Source organism: Stylophora pistillata, chromosome 7 (genome assembly GCF_964205215.1).
Source record: "Stylophora pistillata chromosome 7, jaStyPist1.2, whole genome shotgun sequence".
NCBI classification, from domain to species: domain Eukaryota; kingdom Metazoa; phylum Cnidaria; class Anthozoa; order Scleractinia; family Pocilloporidae; genus Stylophora; species Stylophora pistillata.
Genome location: NC_142525.1, coordinates 3,476,170 through 3,495,000, shown reverse-complemented (window position 1 = coordinate 3,495,000; position 18,831 = coordinate 3,476,170). Strand labels below are relative to the sequence as shown.

At 38.0% G+C, this 18,831-nt stretch overlaps 2 protein-coding genes and 1 pseudogene across 3 annotated transcripts in view; all 3 read right to left on the bottom strand.

Annotated features, from left to right (window-relative positions):
* The window catches only part of LOC148726213 (uncharacterized), a 44,440-nt pseudogene extending 29,171 nt beyond the window's left edge, over window positions 1-15,269 (bottom strand). The window contains exons 1-5 of the transcript XR_015989840.1: window positions 13,599-15,269; window positions 12,282-12,399; window positions 11,744-11,780; window positions 11,151-11,280; window positions 10,746-10,858 (exon numbers count right to left, since the gene is read on the bottom strand). The product of XR_015989840.1 is annotated as an uncharacterized LOC148726213 (transcript). The remainder of the gene's footprint in view (window positions 1-10,745; window positions 10,859-11,150; window positions 11,281-11,743; window positions 11,781-12,281; window positions 12,400-13,598) is intronic.
* Window positions 262-8,019, bottom strand: LOC148726214 (DNA excision repair protein ERCC-5-like). The gene is made up of 11 exons (XM_088728543.1): window positions 6,692-8,019; window positions 6,229-6,404; window positions 5,086-5,201; window positions 4,733-4,742; window positions 4,096-4,212; window positions 2,976-3,213; window positions 2,755-2,823; window positions 2,442-2,484; window positions 2,129-2,231; window positions 1,248-1,398; window positions 262-953 (listed from the first exon to the last, which is right to left on the bottom strand). The coding sequence occupies exons 1-11, from the start codon at window positions 6,786-6,788 to the stop codon at window positions 520-522; spliced, it is 1,554 nt and encodes a 517-aa protein (XP_088584669.1). The 5' UTR covers window positions 6,789-8,019; the 3' UTR covers window positions 262-519.
* Window positions 15,270-15,675: 406 nt separating the features above from the next.
* Window positions 15,676-18,450, bottom strand: LOC111346990 (uncharacterized). Its single transcript, XM_088728161.1, has 3 exons — window positions 17,971-18,450; window positions 16,690-16,863; window positions 15,676-16,520 (listed from the first exon to the last, which is right to left on the bottom strand). The coding sequence occupies exons 1-3, from the start codon at window positions 18,361-18,363 to the stop codon at window positions 16,014-16,016; spliced, it is 1,074 nt and encodes a 357-aa protein (XP_088584287.1). The 5' UTR covers window positions 18,364-18,450; the 3' UTR covers window positions 15,676-16,013.
* Window positions 18,451-18,831: the final 381 nt, after the last annotated feature.

Genomic DNA, 18,831 nt, shown 5'->3' with positions numbered 1-18,831 from the left:
TTATCTTTATTATTGGCAATTATTATACATATGTATCAAAATACTGGAGTGGAGGAAAAATAAAATACATAAAAACAAACAGCCTTTTATCTAGTATGTGCTTGATATTTAACAATTATTCCACGAGCGCGCGTTGGATATGAGATGACAGATAGCCAACGAGGCGCGTAGCGCCGAGTTGGCTATAATCATTTCATATCCAACAAGCGCGGGTGGAATAATTGTTTTTTTTTTAAAAAAAAACGCCCCAGGATATTAGACAAATCTTCTCGACTTTATTTTGTAAGAAGAAACCAGATGTTCCAATGTACAGATATTAGATTATGGTATATGAGCCAATATACCATAATCTAATATCTGTACATTGTAACATCCGGTTTCTTCTTACAAAATAAAGTCGAGAAGATTTGTCTAATATCTTGGGGGCGTTTTTTTAATAAAACAATTATTCCACTCGCGCTTGTTGGATATGAGATGATTGATAGCCAACTCGGCGCTACGCGCCTCGTTGGCTATCTATCATCTCATATCCAACGCGCTTGTGGAATAATTGTTAAATATAAGAGAGAAATGTTCTCTCTTGCAAATGAACTTCTTTGGAAGCTTCGGTTGACTAACACCAACTTCTTTTTTTACTTCATTTCTTTTCAGTTCTGTTGAATATGGCCTCTTTTTGTCTTTAAACTGCTTTTCATTAGTCGTTTTATGACGTATTTCATCAGCTTTCAGTTTTCGATTTTTCATGTTTTTGTCCGTGTCTTTCTCGTCCCCTTTTCTACTCAATAACTGATTACCAGGTGGTCTTAATACTCGCTGAAGTCGTTTGCTTTTCACTTTTTTTTTGTCACAGTAAACCGTTACTTGGTTGAAACACTGATCGATCTTCGGTTGAGTCTGGAAGTAAAACAGCATGACAATGAGACAGCATGATGCTGTTAGTGAGCTTCTATGCGCTAGCTGATGTTTGGCTGTGTAGCCGTGTGATGCAGTTCCAGTCAATACTCACTAATTGACCCTTGCTCACCATAGAGTCTCCTGTAGCTCAGTGGTTACAGCATCCGTCTAGATCACGGAGGGTCGTGGGTTGAAATCCCATCTGGAAACTCGATTTTTCTCTTATATAATTATGATAATAATAATAATTATTATTATTATTATTATTATTATTATTATTAAATGTTGTCCTTAAGGAGCGTATTACATGGAATGTTTCTGATTCAAATAAGGCTTTAAAGATACAAACATACTGATGAGGCTAACTTGGAAAGGATATGATTTGAGAGACTCCAGGTCTGGATGTTTCCATTCAAAATCCCGTGTTTGTGGCTCGACCGCTCGATTGATATAAGCGCCATAAACTGCTTCTGAAGAAAAGTCACAGGGCAGCACAAAACCCCTCTGCAAAACAAAAGAGAGAAAGAAACAATTGTAGACCCATTTTGTCTTTGTCCATAAACATAGTGATACAAGGGCAAAAACTACGGGAGACGAGGTGACCAACCGGTTTGAGCACTGAACTGAACTGTGGATGGAGATCTTTGGTATTCTATAGCCCTGGTATCGTCACTGTGTTGTGCTCATAGGAAGACACTTTATTCCCACGGAGCCTCTCTCCATCCTGTAGTATAAATGGCAAACTGTCACTGAAATCTGACGACATGATGAACAATTAACTGTGATACCCAGACATATAGTCCAGAGGGAAGTAGCAAAACTCTCAGTCGATAAACTTTACTGAAACCCATGGGAATAAATACCAACAAGATGGGCCTTCTGGCCGGTAAGTCGACTTTATCTTCGGTAGCAACTAATGCACATACTAGGCTTTCTATAGAATCGAATTGCTGAGTTTTAGGTTTGTCTCCTGTTCGTTTTTTCATACAATGCAAAGCATGTGATACACGACATTATCTCGACAGAGACTGCTTTTTAGCTTAAATGGATGAACAGTTTCTCCAATTAAAGGAGAATAAAACATGAAAGATGTATTTTAGTTCTAAGTTAGCCACACAGAATATTCACGGGCACGATACTTGACCACGTTGCGTTAGTTACTTTCCCTAATTTTTCTTTCTAATTCTTTCCAGGCTTTCACACTAAGTGCGTGCTGGTTTAATTAACTCCTTACAAGACGCTTCCTAAGTCTGCCTTCGTGGGGATATCCAGGACCCTTTTGGGCTTCTTCATGCCAGGATCTAAATAAAAAGCGCAGATTAAACGCCATTAGAAACCTACAAACAAAAAATTAACATAACCTGGATGAAATCACGTCCAAAAATTACGTGATGAGTGATCAAATAAGATGATTTATATGAACAGCTTTGACGAAAATCTTCATTGTGGGTTCAAAATCCAGTACCCCGATCATTGTGGATAGTAGAAATTACAGCATAGGAGAAACAATGAATTTTCACGTCTATGCCGCGCAGTGTTGACTTTACCTTGAACTGTATGAATAAGCCCCTCTATTGTATTTCATAAAGTCTGTGAGTATAAAATTCTGCTTATAACTTCTACGATGATTTGAGTTGAGTTGACTTCTCATTTCGTAAATCGAGAATCATTATCCGTAATGGTAAACACTCAAGATACTTAGGGAGGGTAAACTAAGCTTGTCATCGTAGCCAAAGCTTATATATGTCTACGTTTAATTCAGTATTTCTCTAACTACATGATTTTTTTACGGTTCGATTCGACGCAATTCATCGATAATTTGTCCATAATACAATCTATACCTTGCGATGTGCTTCTAACCTTTTAAGCCATCGGTGTAGTCACTGCTGGTGATGAAGACGAGGCAGATGAGGCTTGAACGGTCTAGAACTGATGAGCGAAAAGAGAGGAAGCATGAAGAGAAGAGAAAAGAAGAAAGTGCGACAATTAATTGAAAGGCGTTCCATCGCCAATATTAATTTCCGGCAACCTGCTTGCTATAAATGTTTCAAACAAGCCGGATTCCCATGAAAAATAAATACAAAGGAATCTCCAAACTCCCAAGTAAGGCAGCTCTATCTTCACTGCATCACTTGTGTATTCCCTAGCGTCTTTAGTGTTAAAGGTGTTTCTGTACACTCGTTTACTGCCAAAGAGGAAAATATCTCTATCCTCTGTAATAGATCCCTCTGTTTTACTAGCAAGTTCAAATGCGGCGCACTGGGCCTCCGCCTCCTTAGGACTTATCAGATAGGGAACACCAAACATCTGGAGTAGTTCCTGAAGGAAAGAGAAAAAAAAATGTAAACAGTACTGCCTACAGTGTCAAATGAAGATTACTTGGCACCCGATATTGCACTAGCTCTTTGAAAGACAATCTGTCTCTTGTATTCAGGAACAGTACGATTGACTAAGGTAGCTATGAAAGAGAAGATGACCAGCTGCCATCTTATTTCAGAAAGAGAACTTGCATGTAGCAGACAATGGGAGTGAAATTTAAGTCTCTGAATAAAATGACCCGTTATTTGATATATCCAACCCGCCCGTGAAATGTTTTATCTCTCTAATGATTCACGCTTTTGAAATTACCACTGACAACATTCGTTTTAACGCGGCCTGAAAATTTTTTCACTCTACATTCGTGAACATTCGACTCTGCATTGCCCATTCTGATGGAGAACAGAGCTACTGCATATGCAAATATTTCCACAATCTCTCAATTGAAAGAGAAAATGGACGAAGTACAAAAGGGGGAAAACGAAAAAGGAGTAGAAACGGCATGGAACCGAAGAATGAAAAGATGGCTAGGAAAGAAACAGGAGAAGGGGGATGTAAAGGAAGGACAGGATTAACTTGAGAGGCATGAAGAGAGAAAAGGAGGACGAGAGAACTGCATAGAGGATAACCTAAAAGAAAAAGTGAATGAGAAGAGGAAAGAGAGAGAAAGAAAGAACGAAAGAAAGAGAAAAGGGAAGAGGAGAAAGTGGTGAGAACAGAATAAGAGAAAAGATGATGAGCACAACGACATTGTTACGTAAGAAAAGGTATACGGAGATGTTAATGAGGCTTTAATTCACCTTTTTTTTATCAGGAAAAATAATTCAAAAAATGCTACAACCAAACCAATATAGAACTTTGAAAATATCTAGTATGACAATGTACCTGACAATTGATGTACACGATGTACATATGAGGGATCACTGTAGCTGCCTGGCGATTCTGTCTGGAAAATTCCGCTGCAAGAGACTCCTGTTGTGCACGTATGTCATCCACCTTTTGCTAAAAGTGTTAAGCACATATATTTTGTCATCCTTTACCCCAATGGTGATCAAAAAGCTTAACATGTTGTAGTGTAACCCTCGAGAATGTTCTAGAAGAAGCTGTGTCATGCTGAGTCATCCCTGAATAAATATACAAATAGAATCTATTTTAATGTTAAGGAACGTTCTACATTCTCAACCGTACCTATAAAAGCCAAGCTTGTAACTAGATGTATGTTGTAGTTTAGTTGCTGGTATAGCCTGTTAGATATCAATAAAAGGTGTATGCTGCAGAATACAAGACGTCCACACTTCACGTGCATCTCTCCCAATACTAGTAATATCCATACATAATCTGGCAAACAAGTTATGAGAATATTAGAAAATTATCTGGTAGAACTTGTTATCTTGATTTAACACCAAATTGTTATAATTAACTTACAAGGAAATGTGTAGCATCTGGAGGGAGAATTAACAATTACGTCTTGGGAGTTATGTAAGGTTTAACTTCAGACCAACTATAGAAAGGAATTATTTGCCTGATTTGGGCTGCCAGTGAAAGAGGACATAATGTAAAATAAAAAATATTGACAGAGGGAAATGTGACCTTGGAAAGGATAAATTCATTTTCTTGATGATCAAATTCTGAAATTTCAAAATTGTAATTGATATAATTGATATAGTTTTATATCAAATGTTAACTGTTTTTTAGGCTGGTTTTGAAACAAGTTCTTGGCCAAATTAATCCAACATCTCGTGATTTGTTTTGTATTTCATGGAGTTAACCACCAAACAAAGCTCACTTCTGCCAAATCAAAAACTTTTATAAATCTAAAACACTTACATTAAAATTAATATTACACCTTTTCTACAATTATACAAATATACATACCTCTCCTGTTTAATAGAGTTTTTAATATTTTCAAGACGCAATTTACTTTTGCACATTTTCTCTGCAACATTCTTAGATTTATGGACAGCCTTAAACCTCTGATTTTTCCTTGCAGCCTAGTAAAGAAAATATAAAATACATTAATATTAGTATCATAACTTATTGATTTGATGATTAACAAAATTCATTTCATTCACTGACAATATCAAGCGAAATTTTTTATGTGAAGACTCCCACAGGTTTTTTAGTCTTCCTGCAACACTGATACCTCATTAGCAAACAAGAATGTTACTTGGGAAAAACAGAAAATTTCCTCCAAAAATTTCACAAGGGAATTCTTAGCAGCTATGAAGAAATATATGAAAAATGGAAAATTATGAATCTGATCTTGGGAGTTAGCACCTTCATTATCCATTTTGAAATGGCTCTTATTGGCACAATTTATTCATGAATCACATCAATTTTTTACTCTAAATCCCATATTTTCTCCAGCCAATGAGAAAGCTTCATATAACACAACAACCAATCAGATTTTGAAACTTGTTTAAGGTAACCTATCAAATTGCAAGAAAATGAGAAAAATTTGTTCAGACTAAAAAAGTCTGTGTTCCAGCAACTGAATATGGAAATTTCAAATGGATTGAATATTAAGTGATAATTGAACTTCATGTTGTGCAATTTTGTTCTGAAATTATACCTGAAATTTCAAATCCAACTTCCATTGCATACTCATTTGATTTGAATTCATGCATATGATTTCATACCAAACTACACTCCACTTAGTTCGATTACCATTATATGCACAAGGCTGTGCTCTAAGAAGTATTGAAGGGAGCCCAGTACTCTGAAACTGTGAAATCCGTGGTCCCCGGCATATGCTTTTCACGAAAAAACTAAGATTTCTGAGTCGCCCGAGAGCAAAAGTAAGGTGCCAGGGGCCAGTGGGTGCTGCTACATCACAGCCCTGATATATGTCAAGTTACTCAAGCTATTTCACTTGGTTACTACTTGTCTCGTAAAGCCATTACTATAGTTGTTTTCCATAAGAATTATTGTTTCAAGGTATTAGACACATGCACCATTATAAAAGTGGTTTACATTTGACAACTGATTTGCATGATCCATTGTTTACTGCTTTATCACCAGAGTCTTGTCCTTGAGCTCTGGAGCTGCACTATCCAATACAAATATTGGCTTTATTCTATGGGACAGCAGCTTGCAGGTTGACGTGAACAATCCTGCAAGGTATGCTGTGGCCAGAGGATTCCCATGCTTACCCCGCATTCCCTTTACAGACTGATTCAGCAGCAAGTTAACATCTGGTCATCAGGATCGAGGTTATAGAGGACTATCATAAAGATGAACTGATCATATATTAGATCATAATTTTATCACAACGTGGTAAAAGCAATGATTTTTCCCCCACAGCTTAATTCCATTTAGCATGGTAAGCTAAATTGTAACTCACTTCGGATCAAACTCTAAATCAGCGAATCCTTTCTGATCAGTTCACGTGCAGCATTAGATTATTTCAGAGGGTAAAATCTAACATAGTTAGAGGTAAATTAACTTATACATTAATGCGATCTAAAGACAGCAAGGATACCAACTCCGATAGTCTTGTTCTCAAGAGTCTCTAGTGTAACAGGCCGTTCCACCGGTTCTAATTCCCACAGTCCCTTCACTCCCTTCTTTTTGTCCATTAATATAATACTCAGTTTTCATTAATTTATTTCATCTATCTTAATTCTACTCTTTTTTAATGTATTCAGTTCTTGTTCTTCGAATATTTTACAATTATTGTTGTAATTAACATATTTTATCCCTTCTCTTTGTCCATTAATATAATATTCAGTTTTCATTAATTTATTTCATCTATCTTAATTCTATTCTTTTAATGTATTTCGCTCTTGTACTTCGAATATTTTACAATTATTGTTGTAATTAACTTATTTTTATATGGAGGTCCCTCATGAAAAACACCCTAGGGTTGTAGAGTTTAATATGCGTATCTAAACAACGGATTAAACCGGATTACACGGCGGTCCTTAACTCTAGATCTCCGACTCCATACTCTCTTCTTCTCGTTCCTATCCTATAATAGTCTTTCATATATCCCGGCATACACTACAAGGGTGATGTGGTTTCCTCCTTAAATAAAGTTTCACTTCACTTCACTTCATTCCCATACTGATCAGCTGATTCCCACAGTCCCGTGCGACTCCCCTACTGATCAGCTGATGCACCAACACGAACTTGCTTGTTTACATCTAGCTTTTGTTGCCGATTGATTGTCAGATTATTGGATTGCCACTGGATTCAACCCAAAAATAACCATCTATGGAGCTTCAATGAATGTCTGGGTAAGTTTTCTCCTGATGCGACTCGGGATCACGATTTGATCGCGTTAGATGTCTCGATCGAGTAATGGAACCGCGAAAATGTACAAGAGGGTGGAATTGGAACTTTCCCGAAATTACATTCTCTGACCTCGTTAATGAACAACACGATCTTAGGGGAGGCCAACAACCCGACAATCCCTTGTAGCCATGGATGTTCGGAGGATCTTGTTAGGTAAAATATTCACTTCCACGCCCAGTATTTATTAGTAAGCAGTTCTTGTCAGCGCATCTTTGTGAAAGGATTACACGAATGGATCTATTCGGCACGTCATGACCGCTGAACCCTTTTCTAGGATCCGGACAGAACCTTCCGTGATCAACTCTCAACGTTAGTTCTGTTTGTTATCAACCTCAGCCTTCGGCTTCGGCTGATAACACTTACCTCGACCTTGATTATACCGGATATCACAAAAACCTCATCCAATAATTGTTTGTTATCATATGGATTACCCTACTTCCTTGGTCACGTCTGAAATTTATTTTTCAACGAGTTCAGCTGTTGTGGTTTCTTTCAAACTTTTCTAAAATTTATAACGAGTGATCAGGTATAAAATATATTTAATTCTGTTTTTTTAATTCGCTTTCGCATGAACTATCTGTTTGTCTAGCTACGCGAAAGTCTTCTAAAAAGCATTTATTTCACTTCCTGCTGAATTCTCCCCCAGCAAAATAATTCGATTTAGAAAGGCTGACCTAACATCAACGAACAAAGACCTGAAGACAGCCTGTCAGGGAAACTTCGTTCAGACCCAACAATTAGTTTAAATGAAATTAAGACAGGCGGGATATAATCCATGCATGATATACCTTCAATAGATTGTTTCGTCTAACAAGCAGTCATGGCTACGCAGAAAACAGCTGCAGCTGTGTTGTTGATGTTGATGGGAGCTACGGCTCGTCTTTTCGCCGAAGGCTACTCCAGAAATGAGTTTGAGAACTTTTAGTCTAGTTAAGAAGTAAAGGAAGTCTTATAACAAGCTGCAAAGATTATTACATAGTGCAACAGAACAAGATATGGCTTCGAAGGCGACAGTTGTATTGTTATTCCTGTGGGGTAATGCACGTTTTTCCGCCGAAGACAACGCCAAATTTTCGGCTCGTTTTTCCTTTTTTGAAAATAAGAGGCTGAAAGGATATGTTGCTAGACGGTTTGATTCACGCAGTTTGTTATCATGCGGTCAGCAATGTCTCGGAAACACCTGGTGTACTTCCACCAACTTTAAATTTTCCACAAAGAGGAAAGACGAAGGAACTTGTGAACTGAACAAGCACGAGATGTCCATCGTTGACGAAAACAACAATTTTTCTGACGACAAAGGAACGACTTTCTCGCTGTTACATAGGGTTAGAATCAACATCATATGTTCTCTTCTAATTTTATTAATTTTCTATTTATTTACTCAAATTTAATTATACAGATTCTAACCTAACATACAAATTAAAGATAAATTAACAGCTAAAAAAAAAAAAGAAAAAAAATTCACAAGATGTGAATACGTGTGATGCTCGATCCTCGCAGTAAATAGCGCTATTTATGCAATAGCGAAAATCAGACCTGAAAAAAAAAAAAAAAAAAAAAAAAAAATTCAGGCCAGTACGGGACTCGAACCACTGACCTCTGCGATACTAGTGCAGCGCTCTACCAATTGAGCTAACAAGCCAACTGGGAGCAGGCCGTTAAGTTGATTCGTAATAAACCCGTGAAAGTGATAAATGAGATAGAATAAATATATGAGGTTCATATATTTTGAACTGCGGTATTAGATACGTATGATGCACGATCCTCGCAGTAAATAGCGCTATTTATGCAATAGCGAAAATCAGACCTGAAAAAAATCAGGCCAGTACAGGACTCGAACCACTGACCTCTGCGATACTAGTACAGCGCTCTACCAATTGAGCTAACAAGCCAACTGGGAGCAGGCCGTTAAGTTGATTCGTAATAAACCCGTGAAAGTGATAAATGAGATAGAATAAATATATGAAGTTCATATATTTTGAATTGGTAGAGCGCTGCACTAGTATCGCAGAGGTCAGTGGTTCGAGTCCCGTACTGGCCTGATTTTTTTCAGGTCTGATTTTCGCTATGGCATAAATAGCGCTATTTACTGCGAGGATCGTGCATCATACGTATCTAATACTGCAGTTCAAAATATATGAACTTCATATATTTATTCTACCTCAAGATATGAATAATTAGGTCAGTTTATACAGAATTCGAAGACTCCTTATAAAAACAAACTGCTTCAATTAAATTTTTATTTATGGAACGGTCACCATCTACCGTCGAGGGGGGGAGGAGTTATAAGTCTTCTGTGTAACGAAAAATTATCCCCTTAAGCTCTGTAATATTCTTTAGACTCTTCCCACCCCCAACACCCTCCCCCTAATAGTAGTGAATTTAAGCAAACCACGACGGCGACGGCAACGAGAACGTGGAAAAACAATAGATCTAACTGGCAGAACAATAGCCCAGCACGTGCGTTTTAAAACTTTGTACATTTCTTAGCCGTCCTTCGCAAAACAACAACGTGAAATCACCAGAATTTGCGTCGTCTGCGAACCGAAACCGCGGCGGCAAATTATTTTAATTTACATACTGAGGGGAGCAGGGATGGCGCAGTGGTGAGAGCACTCGTCTCCTACCACTGTGGCCCGGCCTCGATTCCCGGACCTGGCGTCTCATGTGGGTTGAGTTTGTTGTTGGTTCTCGTCCTTGCTCCGAGGGTTTTTCTCCGGGTCCTCCGGTTTTCCTCCCTCCGCAAAAACCAACATTCCAAATTCCAATTCGATCTGGAACAGTGGACAAGAATAGCCACCCAGTGGATGTCCATTGTTAAATCATTTATTTATTTATTTATTATTTATTTAAATCTAGGAAAAACAACACGCTTACACGGAAAGGGTTTAAACAGAACCCAAATAAACTGAATATGGCAGTTTGGGAACGGTGTATTTACCTGAAACGCGAGAATAATGGTGATTAAATGAATAAATGAAAGCGAGAAAACAATACGCGTAAATTGATAAGTCTCAAAAGCATACGAAATGTGAAAGAAAATCGAGAAATTACCAATTCGCCTCACCACATGTGTATACTCCCAAAATCCTCCCCTCCTTGTTATAAGTTGAAACCAGCTATAATGATGCACTGACGGTACATCATTAATGAGTAGGGGGAATTAGCGTTCTGGTTGAAGAGTATGAAGTTAATATGTTGTTCGATCTTCATACCGAGGCAAGATATTGGTGAAAGATGTGTTCCAGTAGGTCGGTAACTTGGTCTCTTGTGAGTCAAATCCAGTCTTTCCTCCGTCGATATTGAAGGTTTGATTGTTGTTCCAGAGATTAGAATCGTAATGAAAAGTTCTCTAGTCAGCGTAGAAAAGACTGAAAAGACTGAAAAGACCTATAATATATTTTGACCCAGGCCAATGACAAGCATATGACTGCAAGAAAATTGTGGCTTCTGTTTGTTTTTATGCTTAACGATAATTAAAAGTGCTTATGAAATATTAGTAAATAAACTGAGGAAAGAGATCTTGGAATGCCAAAACATTGTTGCTTAAGCAATAGGATATCGTTAAAGCAGTTCACTGTTTTAAGTGGACGTCTTGTAAAAGACCTAAGAGCCATAATTGGTGAACCAAAATAAGTACATACTAAGGAGCCATTCATCTTCATAACCAGCGTCCATCCAGATCCCCCGTATGCGCCAAGACTTGTCATGTTACAGTACACGGGAACCTTGTCAGAACTTATTTGTAATGAATAGGCCTTATTCCCATTAGCCTTAGAAGAAATGACGACAGTACAGACATTTCGAAAGAACTGCCATAAGGAAATAGGTGAGAGGTATATCATAAGGGTTGTGGTTTTATGACTAAAAGTACAAAACTGTTGGAACGTTTGCCTCGCTTTTTTATTTTTTATAAAGAGGCTTTAAAATTATAATTGTTTTTTGACTTGTTGAGGCTTTAGTCACAGAGTGGGTTTCTCGTGTTATCATTTTTAAAGCTTTCAATTTGAATTATTCTCACGAAAAAACAGGTTGGAAGTGTGAATTACTGTGTCTTCCTTAAGAATTGAAGTCGCCAAAAATACTTCTACGTCTTTGGAATGTAAAGGTCGATTTTCATAGTAATTACAGGAACTTTTTACCGAGACTGACCAGCAGGACTTTATCATTTGATGCTGGAAGAAGCCAGTACTGACTGTAACTAAGAGTATTGGAAAATGTTCTACCAGTAATTTACAATTTATTATGATAAATTTCCTGGAACGTGGAGCTCCCTGGAAGATGAAGGGAAACGAAATACTTAGAATTCATTACGTGACTCAAAGACAAAATTCTCACAGTTATACCTCAGCATCTTTAACCCTTTACAGCGTAAGGTCAATATGCATCTTCTCCATACTGTTCTTTATACATTTCCAAAAGCACTGACAAGGAGAATTTGTTTGACAATCAAAGTATTCTTTAGTTGATGCTTACTTCCTAAATTCCCATGGGTTTTTTGCTTAATTCAGCAAGGATACTACGAGGAGAAATTAGTTGCTTGTCACTCTTATAATTAGGGGCTGAAAGGTGAATATGTATTAGGTGCCATTATGAGCTAAGTTCATTTTTTCCATATCTCTGTTCACAGAGGGTGATGCTTTCACTGTCTACCGGCTTACTATTCACTTGAAAATCTTTTGAGGTGGATGAGGTTATTGAATGGCACATTGGGAAAAGATGAAAAGTGGAACTCATAAACTTTTGCCTTTCTTTGTGGTTAACGTCATAATTACCCATTTTATTTTCACATCTTTCACCAGTCCAAGGATTTTTGCAAGAACATGAGAAGGTTTGCTTTTTTATGTCGCGAACACAGGAACCACCATTGAGGCAAACAGTCATCTGACAACCCTGGGGAATATAGAGAACAATAACACTCTCCTAAGAGTTGACACTTTATCCTCAGCTCTTAATAACAAACGGCCATTGTGATAGTTAGCAGGGGGAGCCAGCCAGCAAGCCAGAATATCTCTTGTTTCGGAACATGATATCTTCAGTACGTGCAGTGAACGTAACATTAATTTTTCCACGTATGAAGGAAATAGCGTCGTCATGGAAACCGAGCTTATCAATTTAGCGATCTACTTTCCATGACTAGTTTTTAATTTTTTTTTTTGATTTAAATATTTTTGAAAAGGAAAAGTAGTTTTTATCAAAAGATTTTGAAATATGATGAGCAGATTAATGTATTTACATTTGGCGGAACTAAACTGTAAGTTGGTGCGACAAAGAATGTAAATATTTTCCTATTGGTATGTCAGCACGTGGGCCGCTATGGCGTTTATTGAGTCTTTTATTGTATGGTGTATTTAAGGTTTGACATTTGTAATGTATTCATCTCAGCTCTCGAACTTTCCTAGTTTTATGTTAAATTTTATCTTGCATGTAATGAAGCTGTTTTACCTCTAACCCCCAGAGGTCGGTGCGCCTGCAGTTTGGGATGGGGAATACGTTCCCATTTTTCCCATTGGGTTTTTGGGTTTTCGTATCAGGCGGCGGCACACTGAACGTTTTAGCCCGACAGGCGATGACTAGTTGTTTACTACTCTGTGTAACTTTGTCGGACGGCATTAAATACTCGCGATCCTAGTTCGAGCTGTACACCCACTATTGTGTATGAGTCGTGAATTTAAATAGGAATTATTGTATGCTTGTGATATCCACTATGAAACGGTAGAAACGACTAACTTAATTTACGCGCATTCTTTTTTGTTTTTCCCTCATTCATTTATTCACCATTATTTTGGCCCTCTAGGTAAATTACGCTTTCCCATATGTGTCAAGTTTTACGCCCTCATAGCAGTGCGTGGCTTATTAATTATTTTTGTTTCTGTTTAAGTGTGTCGTTTTACCTAGTTCCCTCACTGTTTGGTAAGTTTCTGTCTCGTCGTATCATTGTATTTAATTTATTTCTCTGTCTTATTCAGTCGTCACCAACAAAGTATAAAGGGCCGAGGATTTTAGAAAATTAACTGTCAACAACTGCTTATTAGAAATAAACATTGAATGCTCCTTAAGATAATCAGAGAAAATATAATGTTAATTCTTACATTAAGTAACAGCGAGAAAGTCGTTCCTTCGTCGTCAGAGAAATTGTTGTTTTCGTTAATGGACATGTCATGCTTGTTCAGTTCACAAGTGCCTTCGTCTTTCCACTTGGAGGAAAACTTGAAGTTGGTGGAAGTACACCAGGTATTTCTCAGACATTGCTGACCGCAAGATAACAAACTTGGTGAATCAAACCGTTTGGCAACATATCCAAGGAGCTTCCTATTTTGCAAGGTTTCAAAAGAGGAAAAACGAGAAGTTTCGGGGTTGTCTTCGGCGGAAAAACGTACATTACCCAACAAGAAGAACAATACAACTGTCGTCTTCGAAGCCATGTCTTGTTCTGTTGCATATGGAATAGTCTATGCAGCTTGAATAAAACTTGTCGCACCATGTGAACACACCTGTATCTTTTTGCAATAACTAATAGCGCCGCGCACAAATGCGATTTTTGTCAGACTTTTGACATTTGTTATCATTTTAATGAAAAAAGGGAGACAAAAGTGAAGAGATGATCAATGTTAATTTCAATTTTTTCGTCTGAGTTTCGGGTCTATAAATAGTAACAGCGCACAGCGCTATTGCCCCACTACTTTAACAAAAATATCAACAAAAATGTTGACGCTCTGGGAGAAATTGTATCCTGGCGATTCACTGAATCTCCAGTTTTTTCATTCAGTTTGAAAGCCTCTATAGCTAATTATGCTCTAGCAGTCGTATGTCATGAATATATTTCGCTTTGAAAGTGATGAATTGGCTGACAGCGAATTAGCAAGTCCGGTAATTAAAAAAGGTAATCCAACTCTTCGACTCCTTATCGGACAAAAAACTACAAAATTCCAATGAAAAGGTTTGCATATGTTAAAGGAGATGCTACTGCTTTCTTGATCAAATGTCTTATTGGAAATGAAAAAGAAAAAAAACTTTCTTCAAATAGACTGGTGGGTATCGATAAGAAATTTAACAGACGACATTACTAGACAAAAATATATGGTAGAACTCAAGGATCTAGCGAGCAGGAAAATTTCAGCGGACACTGTCTTTAAACTCCAAATTGTAGCCTAAAGAGCACGAGTAATTTTGGCGGGAGTGTGCTCAGTATTTTCCTGTCGAGAATTACGGCGATCATCATTGAGTTTAACGGAAGCGGAGGGCTGCGGAGAGAAAGAAATTTGAGCCATTTGGGGTCAGCGACTGTGAAAAAATATTGAGGGGGGTGAGGATAGGGGAATACCCCTTCCCGCCCCCTCCCCCTACCGTGGACTCTAACTCCAAATCACAGGTTAATTAAGCTTTATCTCAGGACAAATAAAAATCGTATCTCGTGTTTTCGAGACTATGCATGCCTCTCACACATGTGATAATCATTTTGTGTTTCCACGTCAAGACGAGGCTAGTAAGTCCAAAGCAATGGTAATTCAAATTGGACGCCATATTTCGATTCGGTGAATTTCTTTAGTAGAATTTGTATCATGTGGAATAGTATCCCTGATGATATCAAGTTGGCTGAATCCTTAGGTTCATCCAAGTGCCAACTTAAATCATAATCTTTTAAGCGTTTTTAGAATGTTTTCGATGGGGGCAACGTTCGTTCATTTAAGATTATTTGCCCCAAATGTAGAAGAGTAAAGTTATATGGTGCATGCACTAGCTAATTAAAAGTTAATCAGTTAACTTATTTAGTATTGGTTGATGGATCGGGGAAGGGTTTTTTTTTTTTCTTTCTTATTTTTAATTATTAGTACCAAAGGGCTGGGCAGGTAGTTGAATCTTGTAGAAAAAAAAATGTCTTGTTATTCGTACTATCCGTACATTGTAATTAGTGTGCAAATCGTTAAATAAGTAAATAAATAAATAAATAAATAAATAAATAAATAATAAACATAGCCGGTTGAATGAACGATCGCGCGCTTCTTGACGTCAACTCGTCCTAATGAGACGTCAACACTGCAAATTCCTCCGGGACATGCGCACGGTCAGGTTGTAGATATAAATGTAATTGTACCGTAGTGCGTCTTCCAGTTAGCCTGCCAGCAAGCAAGTAATTCGAGTTTTTCAAGGTTTCCCATATCGCCCGAGAACTTTTCCAACTTTATTTCATAGAAAGAAGATTTAAAAATAGCAGTTAGTCGCCACATACTTTTTTCGAAAAAGTAACAATTTACTTCTTTCGATAGCGAGCCTTAGCTGTAAAGAAGAAAGCATTATTTATCTAATGAGCACAGGCCTATTACACTAATCTCGTTCCCAGTCCGAGTGGATGCGGAGCTGAGTGTTCAGTGCCCCGAGTGTTGAGACAAGGAACTAAGTCCCTGAGGAACAAGATTACTTGCATGCGTCATACAATGCACAGGAAGGTTGCACCCTACACAACTCAGCAGCAACCTTGAAGCACATCTCCATTGCTTGTTCTTATCTCATTGTACCAAAATGTATCCCATCGCTTTGATATGTATATTACCATATTTAGCTTCGCTTCCGCAGGTATTGTCGTCATCGTGCTTACCTCCTGTGCCGAACCCGATTCTGGAGTCACAAGTGTTGCAGTCGTTCTCGTTGTTTCCAAGGATTCCAATGCGAGCTTTCGGTCTTCCTGATTCATCGCACTTCACATTAAACCCCTCTCGGTTGCAATTGGGCTGTAACGATGCCTGTGAACCAATCAGCTTTGTCCACGTGTCACGGCCCAACGAGGTCGTGCGACGGTTTCCATCGGCGATTAATGAGTAGAGGGAATTAGCTTGCCGGTTGATGAGTATGAAGTTAATATGTTGTCCGATCTTCATACCGAGGCAGATCTTGGTGAAAGATGTGTTCCAATAGGCCGTTAACTTGGTCTCTTGGAAGTCAAAGCTAGTCTTTCCTCCGTCGGTATTGAAGGTTTCATTGTTGCTCCAGAGATTAGAATCGTAGTGAAAAGTTTTCTATTTAGCGTAAATAAACAAGAGAGAGTTTTGATAACAGACTTAAAAGACTTTAATGGTCGTATAACCTAGGCATCTCTTCCGACTAATATTCCTAAATGAAGCCTCCACACAATAGTTGTCCGTGGCCAGTGAAATTTGAGAACATTACAGTTTAACAAATTTATACCTGAGAGCCGTTTATTTTCATAACCAGCGTCCATTCACCCCCACCGCATGCGCCGAGACTGATCATGTGACATCTTTCCCCGATCCAAGGTTGTTGACAAGCGCACGAGAAGGTATGCCTTTTTATGTCGCGAACACAGGAACCACCATTGAGGCAACCTGTCATCTGACAACCCTAGGAATATAGATAACAATAACACTCTCATAAGAGTTGATACTTTATCCTCAGCTCTTAATAAGAAACGGCCATTGTGATAGTTAGCAGGGGGAGCCAGTCAGCAAGCCAGAATATCTCTTGTTTCAGAACATGATATCTTCAGTACGTGGAGTGAGCGTAACATTAATTTTTTTCACGTTTTCAGGAAACAGCGTCGTCATGGCAACCGAGCTTATCAATATAGCGATCTACTTTCCATGAATAGCTTTTAACTTTTTTTTAATTAAATATTTTTGAAGAGGAAAAGTAGTTTTTATCAGAAGATTTTGAAATATGATGAGCAGACTAACGTATTTATATTCCGCGGAACTAAACTGTAAGTGGCAGTGACAAAGAATGTAAATATTTTCCTATTGTTATGTTAGCACGTGGGCCGCTATGGCGTTAATTGAGTCTTTTATTGTATGGTGTATTTAAGGTTTGACATTTGTAATGTATGCATCTCAGCTCTCGAACTTTCCTAGTTTTATATTAAATTTTGTCTCGTACGTAATTAAGGTTTTTTACCTCTAACCCCCAGAGGTCGGTGTGCCCGAGAGCTGATGACTAGTTGTTTACTATTCTGTGTAACTTTGTCGGACGGCATTAAATACTCGGGATCCTAGTTCGAGCTACACACCCACTCTTGTGTATGAGTCGTGAATTTAAATAGGAATTATTGTATGCTTGTGATATCCACTATGAAACGGTAGAAACGACTAACTTTATTTACGCGCATTCTTTTTTGTTTTTCCCTCATTCATTTATTCACCATTATTTTGGCCCTTTAGGTAAATTACGCTTTCCCATATGTGTCATGTTTCACGCCTCATAGCAGTGCGTGGCATATTAATTATTTTTGTTTCTGTTTAAGTGTGTCGTTTTTCCTAGTTCCTTCACTATTTGGTAAGTTTCTGTCTCGTCGTATCTTTGTATTTAATTTATTTCCCTGTCTTATGCAGTCGTCACCAACAAAGTATAAAGGGCCGAGGGATTGTAGAAAATTAACTGCCAACAACTGCTTCTTAGAAATAAATATTGAATGCTCCTAAAGGTAAACAGAGAAAATATAATGTTAATTATGACCTTAAGTAACAGCGAGAAAGTCGTTCCTTCGTCGTCAGAGAAATTGTTTTTTTCGTTAATGGACATGTCATGCTTGTTCAGTTCACAAGTGCCTTCGTCTTTCGCCTTGGAGTAAAACTTGAAGTTGGTGGAGGTACACCAGGTATTTCTCAGACATTGCTGACCGCAAGATAACGAGCTGGGTGAATCAAACCGTTTGGCAACATATCCAAGGAGCTTCCTATTTTGCAAGGTTTCAAAAAAGGAAAATCGAGAAGTGTCGGGGTTGTCTTCGGCGGAAAAACGTACATTACCCAACAAGAAGAACAATACAACTGTCGTCTTCGAAGCCATGTCTTGTTCTGTTGCACTGTGGAATACTCTATGCAGCTTGAATAAAACTTGTCGCACCATGTGAACACACCTGTGCCTTTTTGTGATAACTAATAATAATAACAACTTGTGATAACACTTCCTGTGCTTCGTAATTAGAATAAAACTTGTCGCACCATTTGAACACACTTGTATCTTGTTGTAATAACTAATAGCGCCGCGCAAAAATGCGATTTTTGTCAGTCTTTTGACATTTTTTCTCACTTTAATGAAAAAAGGGAGACAAAAGTGAGAGAATGATTAATGTTAATTTCAATTTTTTCGTCTGAGTTTCGGGTCTATAAATAGTAACAGCGCACAGCGCAATTGCCCCACTACTTCAACAAAAATATCAACAAAAATGTCGACACTCTGGGAGAAATTGTATCATGGCGATTCACTGAGTCTCCAGTTTTTTCATTCAGTTTGAAAGCCTCTATAGCTAATTCTGCTTTAGCAGTCTTATGTCATGAACATATTTCGCTTTGAAAGTGATGAGTTGGCTGACAG